General features: G+C 35.7%; 1 protein-coding gene across 2 annotated transcripts; it reads right to left on the reverse strand.

The window, feature by feature from the left end:
• Positions 1-3,213: 3,213 nt before the first annotated feature.
• On the reverse strand, positions 3,214-15,792 carry LOC107806745 (uncharacterized). Of its 2 annotated transcripts, XR_012697971.1 has the most exons (19): positions 15,605-15,792; positions 14,910-14,982; positions 14,681-14,724; positions 11,620-11,662; positions 11,235-11,453; positions 10,975-11,127; positions 10,135-10,206; positions 9,608-9,652; positions 9,397-9,476; positions 9,229-9,293; positions 9,078-9,144; positions 8,887-9,000; positions 7,746-7,819; positions 6,678-6,775; positions 6,520-6,579; positions 6,342-6,410; positions 6,208-6,261; positions 3,719-3,828; positions 3,214-3,417 (listed from the first exon to the last, which is right to left on the reverse strand). XR_012697971.1 is itself a non-coding variant. In XM_016630971.2 (18 exons), the coding sequence occupies exons 1-18, from the start codon at positions 15,700-15,702 to the stop codon at positions 3,772-3,774; spliced, it is 1,485 nt and encodes a 494-aa protein (XP_016486457.2). In that variant the 5' UTR covers positions 15,703-15,792; the 3' UTR covers positions 3,214-3,771. The 2 variants fall into 2 exon arrangements, 1 of the variants encoding a protein (XP_016486457.2); XM_016630971.2 differs by having other exon boundaries at positions 3,214-3,828.
• Between the last annotated feature and the right edge of the window lie 2,277 nt (positions 15,793-18,069).

An 18,069-nucleotide genomic window follows, 5' to 3' on the forward strand; every position in this document is an offset into this window, starting at 1 on the left:
CGGATATGGTCATCACCTAACTATGTATATACGCTCGTAACCTCACATATAGGTAGCTCCTAAATCAAGCAACATGTAGCAAATAGATTACCTACAGAGAGAATTTTCTCTTACAATGATAGACAAGAGACTTACCTCCACCCGGTACTTCAACCTTTCAAAATAGCTTTTCCTCTCAAATCAACATTCAAACTACTCGAATCTAGTCAAATACAACTCAATAACGTCAAACAAAGCTATAGGAATTAATTTCAAATAATAAAACTTTAATTTTTAATTAAATTCCTAAAAGTCAACAAAATTCAACCTGAACCCACATTGTCAAAACCTGAGTCAAGGGGTATATCCCGACAACTATAATCTCACGAGTCTAAATATGTGATTAGATTCCAAAACCACATTAACTTTGATCCTCAAATCTCCAAATTACACTCTCTTAAATTGCAGACAAAATCCCCAAATTTCTCTTCAAAATTCCATGATTAAAATGTATAAATCCGTGGGAAAATAAGATATATAATCAAAATCAAGTAGAAATCACTTACCCTCAAAGTAGTAGTTAAAATTCCTTTCAAAATCACCTCTTCCCGAGCTCCAAAACTCAAAATAGTAAAATATGAGTTAATCCCCAAAATATAACAATGTTGTGAGGTATTTAGCATCTGCGGCCCATAATCCCGCTTCTGCGACATCACTTCTATGATCGCATGCTCGCTTTTGCGAAACTCCAACCCCTAGACCAACCTTTTATCTGTAGTCCATCTACCGCATGTGCGACAGACACCTCCACAGGTGCGGCTCTACTTGCCCAACCAATCTTCATAGATACGCCAATATCTCCGCAAATGTGATCCTCGGAGGTGCGCTAGAAGCATCGCTTCTGGGACCTCACACCTACGCAATAAACACTGCATGTGCGACACACCAGCACCAGTAACACCAAAACATCCTAAAATGGTTTGACGCCATTTTGAAATACATTCGAGTCCCTTAGACCCCCCCCTTGGGTCCCCCCTCCAATCATACCAACAAGCCCTAATACCTTCCAAACTTATCAAAATTCTCAAAACACCACAAATTATATAGAAACCAAAAATCAAAATCCTTCTCTTAACTTTCAAAATTTCCAACTTCGTCAAACACGTACAAATCATGCCTAAATATTCCGGTTTCAACCAAACTTTACAGACAAGTTTCATTCAACTAAATGAACCTATCAAAAGTCCCGGAATACCAATCAAAATCTGATAACATCAAAGTCAACTATCGATCAAACCTACAAATCTCCAATTCTTTAAATTGCCACTTTTTTGATAATAGGGCCAAAATCTTCTAGGAACCTTCAAATCCAAATATACGCCCCAGTCCAAATTCACCATACGAACCTATTGGTACCATCAAATCATTAATCTGAGATCGTTTACTTAAAAGTCAAACATTAGTCAACTCTAACAACTTAAGTTTTCCAAAATGTAACTAAATATTCCAATTCACTCTCAAACCTTCCCGGAACCAAATCAACCATCCGCGCAAGTCACAAAATAACAAACAAATATACGAGAAGCATCAAATAAGAAAATGAATCTCAAATACACAAAATGACCGATCAGATCGTTACAAGTAGCTTCCCCTCCATAGAAAAATATTTATTTGAAAAAATAACTACTAAATGAGAAAGAAAAAGGAAAGGAAAAAATTATATATAAAAAGAAAAAAAGGGTTACGAGAAGTGATTCACGCGCTCAATATCAACTGAAAATCAGTTCTTATGCCACCTCAACATAAGGTGTGAGGCACACTTTGTATGAAGTTGGAATGTCTTATGGGAACAAGCCTTAATTTAAGTGTCACAATAAAAAATTAGCGACAACTTTAAGAGGTTGCTCATGTATTTAACTTAAATTGATTCATAAGGTCGATGTCTCTAAAAGCTAAAAGCGCAAAAAGAGCGTTATGGTTCAAAAAAACGAGAAGTGAACCAATTTTAAGTAAATCACACAACAAAAGACATTAAAAAACTATCAAACATATATGAATTTAGTACTATAATAATCAAATAACAATTAAAATAATTTCAGTATCCAATATGCAATAATGTCAATATTAATCCAATTTATTTTTAATTTTGGTTGGTCAATATTAGTCCAACTTCTTAAAATTGAATTAAAAAAATTGACTTTCCCTTGTGTTCACCTTTCGCTTAAAAGCACATGACTTCACCCAATGAAGTGATAAGCTATCGCTTCGCATTGTTTCATCGCTTTAAAAATAACATTACATGAGATAAAAATAAAAAGGGAGCATGAATTACTGTGAACCAAAAAAATTGTATCTGATATTTTCAAGTTATATCAAATTAAGGGACAAAAATCTTACAGCATACCACTTGAAAAAGAAAAACTCCCTCAAAGTCATCAGATTCCAGAGGGATCAAAATGCTTTTAGTTTTCTTCACAAATCTTAGGCGAAGTTTCTTTAGCTTTCTCCTCTTTAAAGCCATTTTCTCAACAGTGTCTCCCGCTTCTTCTCCTTCTTCACAGCTGCATCTTTCTTCTTTGACAATCTACGATGCACGATCCATTGTCCTCAGCTTACCGTATAAATGGAACCAGCTTTCACATAATATTTTCAAGAATCCATAATAGGCCTTCTCCCAAGATCCTGCAGATTTCGGGTGTGTTTGGTATGAAGAAAATGATTTTCAATTTTTCCAATTGTTTTCTTTAGGAAAAGGAAGTTCCTTAAAAATCAGGAAACAAATTCCGTAAGTGATTCTACACTGAGGTAGCATAACTATAGAGTCACTCTTTATACCACAATGAGCATATAACTCTGCAGAGGAACACTTTCATCTATATCTATATTTTAATACTCCAACAACCTATCATGTACGAGCCTGATTTATTTTGCATGCGAAAATACATGTCTCACAACGAGACTCAAATCCTATGTAAATTTTACGAGCACCTCAATTGGATTTTGAGAGTCTGCCGAATTGAATTACCCAGCAATTAGTCTAACGTCCCGCCAGCCCCTCATGAAACTAACAAATACCAATTATTCATTCTTTATTAAGAGAAATGATCAAGGACAAACAAAGAATGCTTCCTGGAATTGATCCGAGTCAAAACTCTGGTTAGAACAAAGCAATAAAGGATCAACCTATAAGCGGTTGAAGTTGAATCAGGTCATGTTAAGTTGAAAACTTGGAGATGAACCACACTCATAGTTATTATACATTGATGAAGCTCGAACAATCACAAATTTATAGCCATTTCATACCATCCCTTTTAAATTGGTCAATGAATAAACAGACTATTAAATCTGACACGTAAAATTACAACTTTGAACTCCCCCGCTTTCTTGAATCCGCATGCATTGACTAGGATGACATACAAGTGTATCCAAGCTTTTCTTTCGATCATCATTAGGACCATCATACTTGCCGACCATCGATGAACTGATCGGATTAACCAACCAAAGTTGGCTGCCTCCATTATGTTGTTGCTAGCAAATACCACTATTTTTGGTTTTGGATCTTCCAAATCATTCCCGCAGGAGATCCGGACCCATTTTTTTCTGATCCTTCGAGAAAAAGATTCATTCTCTTCATAAAAAATAGGAGGTAGAACCAATAAAGATTTCTTTTTCGATTCATCCCTGGCCTCATTCAAGAATTCCTTCCATCAAATATTCTGCTTTTTCCTGGATATTCGGGTGGTATTCTGCAACACAAAGATGCAAACAGTTTGATGCTTGACAGCTTAACAACTACAGGGTTGCTGCTGTTTTCTTCCGCATCGTCCAGAAGGCTGCATAGTACCGATTCTGCAATGAAAAGACAAAAATGTTGGATAGATGTATAAAACTACCAAAGAACAAGCAAGGTTAAGTGCAAAAGAAAACAAAAACAGTAAATCTAGTATAAAGACAATGTAAATAAAAAGGTTCTGTAATAAAAAGTCGTAGTGAAGTTACTGAAAGTGACGATTTTATTGAACTTGCCACAAACTTTTAACAAAACCCCACATGCTCTGGCATAACAGGAGGATTTTTAAAGGAGAAGATGAAGACAAATTCAACAATAGAAAATGTTACAATCAAGGGTAAGATACAGTATTACACACTTGTACAGAATACATGGCTAATAATACCAAACCTGGTTTTGTTCAAGTCAAAATTGTTTTCATCGATACAAGAGGCTAGTTTGATTGTTATCTAAGAAATTCTGCCACTAAACCACTAGGGATCCAAATATATCAAGCATGGGTTTGAAACTATGAATTTGTCTAAACTTTGCGGAATATACTTACACTTTACATGCTGCAATTAGAGTTTAATTTACTGCAGTTCTGATATATAGCCTTCAAACTTTTCTCATTTGTAAAATCTCATTTCACCAGGAAATAATCAGTGATGACGGTCCTTGCAAGATATACTTGTAGACACTATATAAACCCCAACATGCTTGAGGGAATAATCAAACAATTCATTCTCAACATCTCTTCTTTTCTCATTATTTACATAAACGACACATCTAGCCGATCCTAACTGGTTTGGAATTGATGCTCAGTTGATTGATTGATTAATATAAGACAAATCTGTCAATTATTTTGTCCTTCAACCCTGCCCCCCCACCCCAAAAAAAAAAAAAATTGCAGCCAAACAACATATTGACTTCACAATAATAACCTGAACCACCATCATAATCCATCAAGGCCCATTAGGAGAGGGAGACGGCTGCTTTTAAAATGTAGGCAATACATAAACGGTCCCTTTAAGTTGTCCTCAATGACAAGATAGATACCTCAAGCAAACACCCGACCCGTTCAGCTCCTCGCGCGTAAGACACTCTCGGAGACGCACGTTGCCTACCCATCCCGAATAGGAATAAACAGTATTAATGTGTGTAATTCCGAATATACCCTTAATGAAATCTCTAATTTAAGCCCAAAACCCAAACCCTAGTTTTCACTTCATCCTTTATTTCTCCATCTTTCTTCGGCTAGTCGCACCCTTTCCCCTCCATTGTTGGTGACATTTCTTTCAATCGGAAAGAATTCTTCAGTTTTGGGTCATTGGACAAAGAATCTATTCCAAAACAAGAGCATAGATTCATCAAGTCTAGCATTCCCCTTATAATATTTGATTTTTTCTTCAGCTGGTAACTCAAAGAACCTGTAGCAAGCTTCCTTCAAATTCTCAAGAACTTCAAAAGGAATCCCATGATTAATTATTTGGAAGAAACCCACTTGTTGGCTGCTTCTTAAATCGATTTTGAGACATTTATATCATCCCAATTGGACAGATTATTGGTGGGGATTGATTCCTAATTATCAATTTACTGGCTATTGTCTAGTCTCTGATCTTCTGGCTGAATGCAGTATTTTAGGACTGGTGAATTTGAAAAAAAGGTGATGGGCAAAAGAAGATTTTTGGTTTAGGAAAAAGTTTTTTTTTCTTTAAATGTATTGTCCTTTTTTTGTTAATTATGTGTATCAAATTTTTATGGCGAAATTACATGTGTCATTTTTTAATTGGTTCATTTGACATGTCATTGGCAAGTGTAACTCACGCATATGATCTGCTGCACTTGGGTGCTTACTTGATCTAACTTAATAGCCACTTTAAGTGTCAAAATAGAAAAGGGCTCGGTTGAGGTGTCTATCTGATCGTTGCGGACAACTTAAAGAGGTTGTTTATGTATTTTGCCTAAAATGTATTCTAATTAAGGTATATGATGAGTCAAGAGAACTAATATTATGCATAATAATCTCAATCGCTACATTATTGTTGAAAGACGAGAATCACAAAAAATATCATGTAAAATACTCTTAATGATCATCTTACCATTATTAAGAATCCCAGGATTTAATATATTTCTAATTTCACGTAGCTTGAATCTCCCATATGAGCACACCTTACTGGTTTTTTTAATAGGTAGTCCTCTTGTACGTTGTTAATCACCAATTTTAATAAGAGTTTTTCTCCCTTCGTTTCTCTTCCCACACATCTATCTATAAACTGTTAATAAAGCAAACTACCATGGTATGGAGAAAATCGATCCAACTCATTATCCGTGTTTTGAGTCAAACATGAATTTCCCATTCTTGATAAAGAATATTAGATTCAACAAACTAAATATTTCAAGACGAGAACCTATTTGCTTCATCTTTATTACAGATGGTCAAAACTACAAAGACTTACTTGCATCATTGACCGTGAGTTTGTTGTGTATGTTGTCTCGATAGTTGATTCTTTCTGCAATAGAAAATGAAGAGCTCAATCCTAACAAAAATATGATGCAAGCCATGCAAACGTTCAGAAAAAGCTGAGACTACCTCGAAGATAAATCCATACTGAAGAGCAACCCTTTTCACATCCTCCAAGCTCAGTTCGATCGACATTTCCTGGATATTTTGGGGGTGGGGGGAGAAGTAGCAGAAAAACAAGCATATCATCCATATTTAAATATAAAACATACAGCCATTTGTTTGATTTTGTGGACAGAGAGCTTACATCTTCATGACTATACATATCTGCAAAATGATAAAGCAAGGGCCCCAGGTTTATCCAGACCTGTAAGTCAGGCGGATCATGCATCAAAAGAAATACATCAGAAATGGACAAACAAATGATCAAAAAAATTGAAAAACATGTTGAGCTAAATTACTTACTCCACCATCTTTCAGGACTTCTGATATTATCTCAATATACTCAACAATGTTATGGGCAGTGTCTAGGAAGAAACAAGTGACAACTGCATCCCAAACTCCTGCACATAATTAATCTGATAAGAACAGCTTCCCTTATAAATGTTACCCAGTTAATGAATTATAATGACTAAAACATATCTATAAAGAACACATCATGCAAGAGAATAGCAAATTATGTTTGAACCCATCGTCGTCCCACCACCACCACACACACACACAACCCACACCCCCCCCCCCCCACACCCCCAAAAAAAAACACAACCAAGAAAAGAACCAAATAGATAATGACAATTTTACTAGATAAATGAGTTTATGGTGATCAATCAAAGAAAATGCATGCTACAAAAGAAGCAAAAGGCAGAGATTTTCACCAAGTACAAGAACATAGTTGATGCTCCGATTGTTAATACTTTACTACATTCCTAATTTCTTTTTTTGCACTGGAATGTTACCACTTTCTAACTTCTACAAATGGTGACATTAATGGAGCAATTCTTCTACAATATCCCAACATCTGGACAATCCCCTATTAGCTGAAGCTCCTTTTAGATTATTTTCACGAACTGATTATAGTTAGCATAAGACAAAAGGTCATGAAACAATCAACATGAATAGTGGTTCTAATGAGCTGATATATGAGCACGAAACTTAACTCTGGGGCCAAGATGCATGTATATGTATAAATTGCAGCTCTCATTTCCACAAGGTATAGATGAAATGTCGAAATGCATTTTCCTCGTATGAGCTAAAATATAACCTAGGTCAGTATAAAGAGCATTATCTTGTGTCTAAATCCTGTGGAGTGAAAAGATTAGATGGAATATATTAAGGTCCTGAAGCTAATATGTACATATTTGTATATATTTCTACATGAAACATCACACAGAAATAACCCACAAATAAGATAATCAGTTGACTAAATTTGAAGTAGCATAAATTGAAATAAGATAAGTGGGAGCCACAGGATTGGAGGATTCCTCTCTAATTTACTATCTCATCAGGCGAAGGAGATACTACAAGCTACCATACCTGCTTGGCTTGGATCACTATAAACCTCGACAAAATCACCACCGCACATGGAAAAGCCTTCAGTAATTCCTGCACTGTTTCCAAAGGAATCGATCAGAACTAGACCATTTTTTGTGTGTGTAAATATTACGAATCATTGAGTGAATTGCAGGACTCCTCAAAAATAAGAGGTCGCATTCATACAAAGATGTCACGCATAACACAGACTACTTCCCCTCACACAGCATAGTTTAACTTGCTGCACCTAGCAAACTAGCATTATATACAAAAGAAAATTACTGTTTATGAAAGACAGCAAAATATATATATATATATAAGGGTCAAATTTACCCCTCTACTTTCGAAAATAGTTTGCATATATCCTCCGTTATACCATATGTCCAAAAACAACCCTAACAAAGCTGTATACAATGCCCCTAAGCTTAACGGCTGTCCCTCACCTAGATCTTAAAATGACACATGGACGCCCTGTGTGTACATATATTTTCTATTTTTTGTTAGGATATATATATATAGTGAGCATTATATGTAAACAAAAAAGCACAAAGATTATGCATAGGGTTACATCATCCATTCTCAATATTATATTTTATGCTCTGTTTGTGAGTGATGCCTAGTAGCACTAGTTATTGCTATATTTATGCTCTGTCATTAAACAACTTAAATGAGATGTCACTCTGGACCATCTTCCTGGATGGAAAAAAAACACATCTTAAAATCGGTCACCACCTCAGAGACCAAAAGTTTATCTTTGCAATATTCCTGACAGATGAGAAGCTAAAATAGCCCATAAATCCACCAATGAAGACTAAATCAACTTGCGGCAAGCAGGGTGGTCGAGAGAGGAAATGTAAACAAAAGCAGAAACTTTAACATAAATACGTGTTTATGGGACTGGGAACTAGACAACCTTTAGAGAAGATACCCTGCAAGACAGACCACTAAAAACAGTTTCAGAAGTTGGCCTCCATCATCCAGCCACATTCACAAATCTAATAATATACCATTTTAGATAATTTAACAAGTTGACCCACAATGGTTACTCCAAATCTTCAAATTAAGCAAGAAGAAACATTTGATAAGCATGATATGCATGAGAGCAGTCGAACAAACAAGACACTATATACAAGTTGATGGATACCTAGCCGGATGAATATCTGGAACAGAGACAGGCCGAAGCTGGTCATTGTCTGACACCGAATTGCAATTGCTATGTATCCATGGAAAGATTGTCCATTCACCAGCAGCTTGGGCACTATACATGTAACAACGGTAGCAAGATCAGAACCACGGTCCACAATCTTTAAGGAAATGACTGACTTAAAAACTTACTGATTAAGAATAAAACTAGAGCAGATCATCATGTAGTATGAGAACTCGTTTCCCTGACACGCAAAACCTGTTTTCAAGGTTTAGTATTGGGTTAAGCAAGGATATTAACCAGATTAGGAAAGATTTCAATTCCAGAAGACACTAAACTCACCAAGACATGAAATCTCTAGAGCAAGTCTTCCAAGTCCAGCACCAGGAACCAAACAGGATGGAGGACTACTCAAGAATAACTAAAACTTTAGAATTTTCCATTTGACAACAGAAATAACAAATAGCATATTATTAAAGGCAATGGCAACTGCAAAAGGAAGTGACGCACTTTTCTTTGGATCGATTAGGAAATAGGCGTTCAAGCTCTTCCAGAATGGGCCTATAACACTGATCACGTTCTTGTTGACCCTGTACAACAAAGATAATAAAGCATTGATTTCTTCATTTTCTTGTTTTCTTTCCCCCCTTTGCCCCTTTTCGGGCGTTCTTAGATAGTTTACTCATCAGTAAAGAAGAAACCAATAAAGAACCATGTCTACCTCCTTGGCCCAATCTCTTACAATGTTTCTGATGATACAACGAACCTGGACAAAAAATGAACAAACTATCAAAAAGCACAAAGATCTCATATGTACACCGACATAACAAAGAAAAAGACAATTTAGCTGAAACAATAAACAACAAGAACAACCTCGCTTCAATACCAAACTAGTTGGCGACAATATGAATCCTCTGTATCCATTCCACTCCGTTAGGGCTTCATTCCAATACATAATTTTAGTGGAAGTTATATAACATTTTTACAGTACATCTTGACATGAGAATGGAATTGCACCAACTTCCATTAATTCTTGCTTTTTTTAGGCATATTGGAATGGGAAAGACCAATTTGGGTACTGGAAACAGGAAATATTCCACATAACCAAAAAACAGGAAACTGTCATCCTGGACAGGTGCAACTTTACTGCATGAGAAAATCATGTTTAATAGCAGACTCTCCCTTATGCATTCTCTAGAATGGGTACTTAACATATTTCAAACAGCACTACCAAAAACAACGAGATACCTTATCCACATCAACCAATGGAACATGCAGCTGCAAAGATGGGTCCAACCAGTCAGGAGATGATGAAGAGACCTGAAACCGCAGATGGTAAGGAAACAAGTATGAGCAGATAAAATTAAGTAATTAACTACCTCCATGAGTAGGTAATCATTAGAAGAAAGCCAAAGGATATAGCTATAAAAGAGAGGGGAAAGAGGGATAATACAATTTCTTTCTCCTTTAGGCAGTTCATCATGTGCAATATGACAGAAAGGGACAATAATGGTACCTACTCTTTCCAATCAAATTACCAAACATCATTTCAGAAGTTTAAGAATCAATATATGTCTTATGGCATGGGTCTTTCCCCAAGACACTACTTAGACCAATTTATGTAATAGGTATAGAGTAACTAAGTAAGAATACTTGAAAAAAGACATTCCTCGTGGACTTCTAAAAGTATCTTGTTTTAAATGGTCATCATGCTCATGTGTGATGAACTTCTCGACTTGAAAGGATTTAGCACTATTATGTTGATACCTGTAGTCCGTCAGGGACAGAAAACTCCATTCACTACAATTAACTAGTGATCACCAAACAACCACCCTCTCACAATATAGAAAGGGGAATGGGTTGACCACTGTGATTAGATTTATAAGTTTTATCGCCCACCTGTTATTTTTTTTTATAAGGTCCCACCTGATCTTTTAATTCTCCTATTCAAACCCATATAACATATCTTTGAGTTCTTTTTTTTTTTTTGGGATAACCAATTAGTGGGAAAGATCTCCAAATGAAATTTCAAACTTCCTTAGAGGTGCTCAGGATGGTGGAATTGGAAATTTCAGGTAGATGCTTTACATTTCCGTTGCAACAAGCAGAAGCATATAATGGATCCCGGTCTGGAAGGCTCTTACAACCATCATCACCAATGTTATTAGCACTTTCATGATCCTCTAAACTGATGGAGCACTTCCCAGCATTGGATTTCTTTAAAATGTCAACGTCTTGCTCCTGTTGTCATCTACACAGGTCAAACTCCATAGTATAAACAAAATAAGAGAAACAAGGTAATCACCGGACATCAAAAACTTCCAACAACTGCACAGAAGTAAGGAGACCTCATTAACATTTGTTAGTGCTCGGAACTTTCTATAGCAGGTTTCTTCAGACATTGGTTCAGCCAAGCTGTGGCAATCTACTCCACCACTAGTTGACGTTGACTCACATAAGTAAGGATTCCTTGATTTAGAAGAGTGATGACTATCTGACGCAACATCTAGATGTTGGTTTTCACAAATATCAACATCCTGGCTCATATCGAGTGGGGGCTCAAACACCTACAAGATAACAAATGATAAATTGGACCTCAACTTATCGTATCGTACAACCAAACTGGTTCGTACTAGGTTAAGGACTATGAAATGGCAGAAAATTATGGTAACCCAATAGGAAGGCATGAACATATTAAAAAGAAGAAAAAAATTATAAATAGCCCATCATCACCTTCAGCATCTCAAATATGAAGTATGAATTTTGAGCGATACACCTGCACCACAAAAGGGATGATCGGTTTGGATCACAAAAAGACATTGCTAGAATCTATTTCAACCAATTCTTACATAGAAGACAAAATAATCCATGTTAGACCATAAAATAATATTATAATAAATACCTTATCAAAAATATTTAGAATAATATTGAGAACGGGATTTAGCTAAAATGCAAAGGGGTTCTTGGTGGCAATGCACTTTTAAATTACACATGGTTTTGTCCAAAATGGATGACTTGGTGGTTGAGGCATAGGCATAACAACATCCCAGGTTCAAGTTTCAACTATAACACGTAGTGTCAGTCCATCTACTTCGACTCTGGTGGGCAGGTTTACCCCACACTTGTGCTTGTGGGCTACAGCAGGTTGTCCGCTGGACTAGTAGGGTGAAATCAAATTAGTTCAGACACCGCTGTCATCAAGATGAAAAAGAAAATGCCCACATGGTTTCTGAGAGTATCATAAAACCGCTTTTCCATCAACAACCCCTAACATTTTTATGTAGGGCAGTGTTTTGGAGAGCGAGAAGCGAAAAAAAGCGAGGAGGCCTCGCTTCACCGAAGCGAGAAGCGTGAAGCGAAGGGCGCGCTTTTTTCATGTGAAGCGCAATATAACACATAAATAAATAAAAAATTAAATAGGCATAGATAAATGACCAAGAACTCAATAAAAATAACATATTAAGCAAATGTTTCAATTATAAATTAAGAAGTAAATAATAGATACTAAAACTAGATAGTCAATAATCCTCAAAAGTCATAACATATTAAGCAAATGCAAAACCAAATCACAAAAGGAACTGTTAAAACATGGCATAACAGTGAACAGCAGAAAACAGAGCAGTGAACAGTGAACAGCAGAAATTTAAAAAAAAAAACAGAGCACAAGCATAAATTAGAAAACAGGGGTGAACAGAGAAATAAGAACTGAAAAAAATAGAAAACAGGAAAAGAACAGAGGAGAGAAGTCGAACAATGAACAGTGAAGTGAGTGAACAGCAGAAATTAAAAAAAAACAGAGCACAAGCATAAAACAGGGCAGAACAGATAAATAAGAACTAAAAAAAATAGAAAAGAAGAAGAGAAAAGAGGAGAGGAGTCGAACAGTAAACAGTGAATCAGAGAAAATCAGAAGAGGAAGAGAAGAGAAGAAAGAACTGAAGGAGAAGAGGAGAAGAAGAGAAGAAGAGAAACTTACCTGAAGAGCAGAAGAGAAAAAGTCGAAGGTTGCAGTCGTCGCTTGCAGCAGAGAACCAGATGTTTGGAAGAAGTGTGTGCAGTTGTATTTGCAAATTCTTTTTAAGAAAACCCTAGGTAGCCGCTGGACCTCGCTTAAGCGAGCTTTTCTGCGCTTTTTTCATCGCCTCGCTTCTCGCTTTTTAGGGTGAAGCGTGCGTTTATTTACCAATGCCGCGCTTTAGGGCAGAAAGGCGCAGACCCCTCGCCTCGCTTCTGCGCTTTAAGCGAGAAGCGTGCACTTTTAATAACACTGATGTAGGGCAACAAACTTTGTGGCAACCTATCAGCCTCATGGCACTAATGTGCTCATAGTTTGTAATCAGATTGCTTGGCTCATGGTAAATGGGGTGGAAGAGTATAAAATTTAATAGGGCTTAACTTAATTGAGTCACATAATTAGAGTATATTGTCACATAACTAGAGTACGTTGTCACGTAATTCACTCTTACTATACTAAAACAAGAATGGTTCACAATATATACTTGTTCATTAGAAAGCACGGATCAGTATCTGGAATTTTCGGATCTGCTAATCATGTAATAAGGAGTTTTTTTACGTACTGCCTGTGCTGTTTGTACTGTTGCATACCTCCTTGGTACATTATTATTAATAATACTTTACCTTATCAAAAGAAAAAAATATCCTATTTTCATGTTGAGAGGAGAGGATTTACTAAAGAGAACCCCAATTAAAACTACGTAAACAGTAATACTGCCAAACTAAGTAAAACAAGGGAGAACACAAGTACCTTATCGTTCTAGGCTGATTTCAAGTAGAGTAAAGGTGACAGCTTTAGGAGTATATTGGGCTCTGATGCCCCAAGAAATACTGTTAATGATCAAGAGAAACGAAAACAACCATAGAGTTCTATCTAGCGATCGACTGTTACCTTTCTCGAAAAAAAGAAGTTCTATCTAGTGATGACATCCACTGTCCAATTTTCTTTTTATGAGAAAAAATAATATATCTAAAAGTAAATAAAGAATTTGAAAGAGGAGAAGATATCAAAAAGATAAGAAAGAACGAAAGCTCTTAAAAATGTTGCTTTGGAGGTCTGTTAATGCTATCCGAGAAAAGAGTCCTCCTACCTAATCACTGCCATTCCAGGATTACTTCCTTTCCCAAACTAAAGCTGGAAGCAAACTTTAATCCTGGAATACACTAGCAGTGCACTTTATTAGCAAATACACCACACCATTGTCCAACCTTAGTTTATCACAGGGATTTAACCATGAAGAACTTCAACCCAATTCAGGTTTCTATAGGCAACCACCTCAGTTTCTTCCTTTTTTTTGAAAGCATCCTCACCTTTTCAAAGTCCATCCTATCATTTAACTAGTTTTCAGCAAGTGTCTGGGAATTAAATAATTTCATTACTTTAACGATCAAAACTCAAAAGATAATTCCATTACTTCATCATATTCATCATTTTTTCTTCAATGGGTACCTAGTGGATCACATCAGCAGCTTATATTCCCGCTAATTAATCCACGGAGTGAAAGAGGATAAGGTTTCTCTGTAAGACATGCAAACTTACAGTTCTAGTTCTGCTCACATCATCAACAGCCATATGCAAGCGTATCTAGTCTCACAGCTAAACCCAGATTGGCAATGTTAGGTTAAACTTGATCACATTTTTTACAATAGCCACCAGCAGATTCTAAGAGTTAGACAAGTGCAATTTTTTTAAATGTTTTGAAGAAAATGGAATCAAATTCATCGCGCGTAAAGTTCCAACAAATCCTAATCAGCAGTATAGTCAGTTGAATAAATGTACCATCTTAGCTTCTGAAACTTCAAGGGAAGGTGAGATAGTAGAGCCTGCAGAGCACATAGCACGAGTCAGCTGAAGTGTAATGGCATATACAAAGAGATTTGAGGACATCAAGGACTAGCTACATAAACCATGTCAGCCATAAGAATGACAAAGCACGAAAAAGGGATAATTTTAAAATTGCAATGTCAAGTATCATGGAAAAAAAAAATCAATCAGGGATAAAGAATACCTTATGCCGTGGCGGTAGCTTTCTGAAAGATCTTTCCCATCTTTTCACATCCTCCTCTGCAGCTTCAGGATAACTGTAGGATATTCAGACAAATAATCAGAATATAGTTTTCAAATAATATTTTTTCCAAACCGAAAAGCTAATTTATTTTTTACGGAATGGTGGTGACCAGTTAAGCTTGCCCACGCCTAGACTATCCCACCTGGTACTTGCTAATTCTCATCCGCACAGATAACGGTAATGTACTCACCAAGGCGTAGGTAAATGAGATGAAATCAGCTATTCCAAGCTGAAAAGCTTTATTTTATCGTATTTATCTATGCCCAAATCAAATGCTACCAACAACAATAACAAACCCACTTTGATCCCATAAATGGGGTCTGGGGAGGGTAGTACCCTACCTCATAGAGATAGAGAGGTGGTTTCCGATAGACCCTCGGCTCAAGGAACAGTGAACGAAATCAACAAACAACCAAAAAAACAAAAAGTAGCACTCGAACTAAATGTAATCAAACAACTACACCTCAATCCCAAATTACTTAGATTCAACTATATGAATCCTCTGTATCCGCTTAGCTCTATTCAGGTCCATATCATTCCAATACTGAACAAGAAGATTAATTTATACTACAACAAGTTAAGGCACATAGGAAAAAGGAAAAAAATAATTGAAGTGTGGGTGCGCGCGCGCTTACTTTAGGTAGGCGCTGATGATACGGCGGAGGGATTTGACTTCTAGGGCTTCTTCAAGCTTCCTCCGCTCAAGTTCCTCCTCGATTTCCATGTTCAACATTGCCAGAGACGATGAACACTCTCTCCGAATTAAAGTGGTGCTCTTATTTTTCCTTCTTTTGTAGCAGCGGCAAAAAATGTCTTATATTTACATTTCCACCCCACCCAAATGGCAATATTTTACTATTCTTTTGAGGGGGAAAAGCCAAAGATGTCCACGAGTATAGCTCAAATATGTTAAGGCCTCGTTTGTTTGTAATTATTGGAGGTCTAAATCTTAATCATTCAGATCTAAAATATTAAGTGTATTTATTTTCAAAATTTAAATCTTAATCGTTAAGTGTTTTTTTTTTTACTTCACAACCACTTAATGGGTCTGAATAGGTCTGTATCATTAAGATCTATACTTAATTTCATTAATATGTTATCATCTATATTCATTATTAACTGTCGTCACTGCCTACCATTATTAACTACCACCATCATCCTCAATCATAGTCACCACCATTGTCGACTACCATCACACACCATCCTTACCACTCCCACCACCATCAGTAACGACAACCAGCACTCATCCACCTCAACTACCACAACTAACCACCCCATCACTATCAACAACCATAGCTGGCACTGCCCATCATTACAAACTACCACCACCCACCACCATCTTCCTCGATCACAACAACCACCACCACCCGTCATTTATTAAATATCACCACTCACCACCGCCATCCTCAATCATAATAGCTACCACTATCAATCACCACTAGCTAATACCCTAAATTACCATCAACCACCGCTTTTAGTCGGCATTCACAAGCACTACCGATAGCCATCACCACCAGCAACTATCATATTTTAAAAAGCTATATATTTTAGTGATGTAATATTAGATTAATTAGTATTTTATTTGAATTTTATGTTTATTAATTTTCAATTAAACGTAAATTTTATACATTCAGATCTTAAAAATCAAACAGTCTTAATCATTTAGTATTCAGATCTTAATACACATCTTGACGTTCAGATGTGTATTCAGATTCAGATGTCTTAATCTTAATACACATTTTGATATTCAGACGTGTATTCAAATTCAGGCGTCTTAATCTTTAAAAAAAACAAATGAGGCCTAACTGCGTAAAAGGGCGAATAATACCCCTACCGAATTGAAAATGGCTCAAAAATAATACTCGTTAATCTTTTGGTTCCCAAATGCCCCTAACATTTATTTCTGGGTTTAAACTTACCCGTATAACTAACAAAAGGGTCAACAATATCCCTAACGTACCCCTTTGAGCCCAAAAACAAACGTTAGGGGTATTTGCGGACCAAAAGGTTAACGGGGGTATTTTTTAATCATTTTTAATACGTTAGGGATATTGTTGCCCCTTATGTTAGACATAGGGATAGGTCGGAGCCAAAAAACAAACGTTAGGGGCATTCGTGGACCAAAAGGTTAACAGAGGGTATTTTTGAGCAATTATCAATACGTTATGGGCATTTTTTGCCCTTTTCCGCATTAATTATTTATACTACATAATTAAAAAAAGTCACTCAAATTTTACTTTTGAACTATCTAGTGGGCGTTAGGACATAAGAATTGTAAAATTCAAAAAAAAAATGAAAAAAAAAAAATTCAAGTGAAAATGGTATTTGAAAATTAGAGTTATGTTTGGACATGAATATTTTTTTTGGTTGTTTTTAAAGTTTTGTGAGTGATTTGAGTGAAAATTTTGAAAAATAACTTTTTGAAATTTTTAAAATTTTCAAAAAATTTTAAAATTCATCTGCAAGTGAAAATTGGAAATTTCATGGACAAACATTGATTAAAAAAAAAGTAAATTTTTTTCAAAAAAAGTGAATTTTTTCATATGTCCAAACGGGATCTTAAAATGGAATAATTTGTCCTCTGTTTAAAATTAGAAAAAGTACTCTTAATTATAGACATTTGAGCAAAGAAATGTTTCTTAAATACTAAAAAAGTTAAGCACTTAATAGATCATATCACTATATAATTTAATTTTATAAACGGACTATTTATCATCAACTTACTATAATTTTTACTTTTTTTTTACTTAGAATCCCTTGGTAGTTTAGGTTATAAGCTCTTAGAATAATCTTTTAATAAAAATTTTTCAAATATAATTGCCGTTCACTATCAAAACTAAATTTTTTTCAGAACTTATTTTTATATTGTGTTATAGTATATGTCTTTTATAACAACACTTTATTATAGCAACAAAAAAAACCAAACAAACGAAATTGTTATAGAGAAATTTGATTGTACGTAAGACACCATAAAAACTAAAAAAATATATGCAGTCCCACATATTAGCAGAACAAATACTAAATAAAACTATTTTTATTTAAGATGTTTAGGTTTCTCATGTTTCCATTCCATAACCGTATGAAAACTAAGCAAACAATT

Source organism: Nicotiana tabacum, chromosome 13 (genome assembly GCF_000715075.1).
Source record: "Nicotiana tabacum cultivar K326 chromosome 13, ASM71507v2, whole genome shotgun sequence".
Lineage (NCBI taxonomy): Eukaryota > Viridiplantae > Streptophyta > Magnoliopsida > Solanales > Solanaceae > Nicotiana > Nicotiana tabacum.

Coding starts and splice junctions, on each gene's coding strand:
- LOC107806745 (XM_016630971.2), bottom strand. CDS start 15,702: ATGTTGAACATGGAAATCGAGGAGGAACTTGAGCGGAGGAAGCTTGAA. Junction 9,294..9,396: donor CCTAATCGATCCAAAGAAAA/GTGCGTCACTTC, acceptor ATTCTTGAGTAG/TCCTCCATCCTGTTTGGTTC. Junction 3,829..6,207: donor ACTCACGGTCAATGATGCAA/GTAAGTCTTTGT, acceptor TTTTCATTGCAG/AATCGGTACTATGCAGCCTT.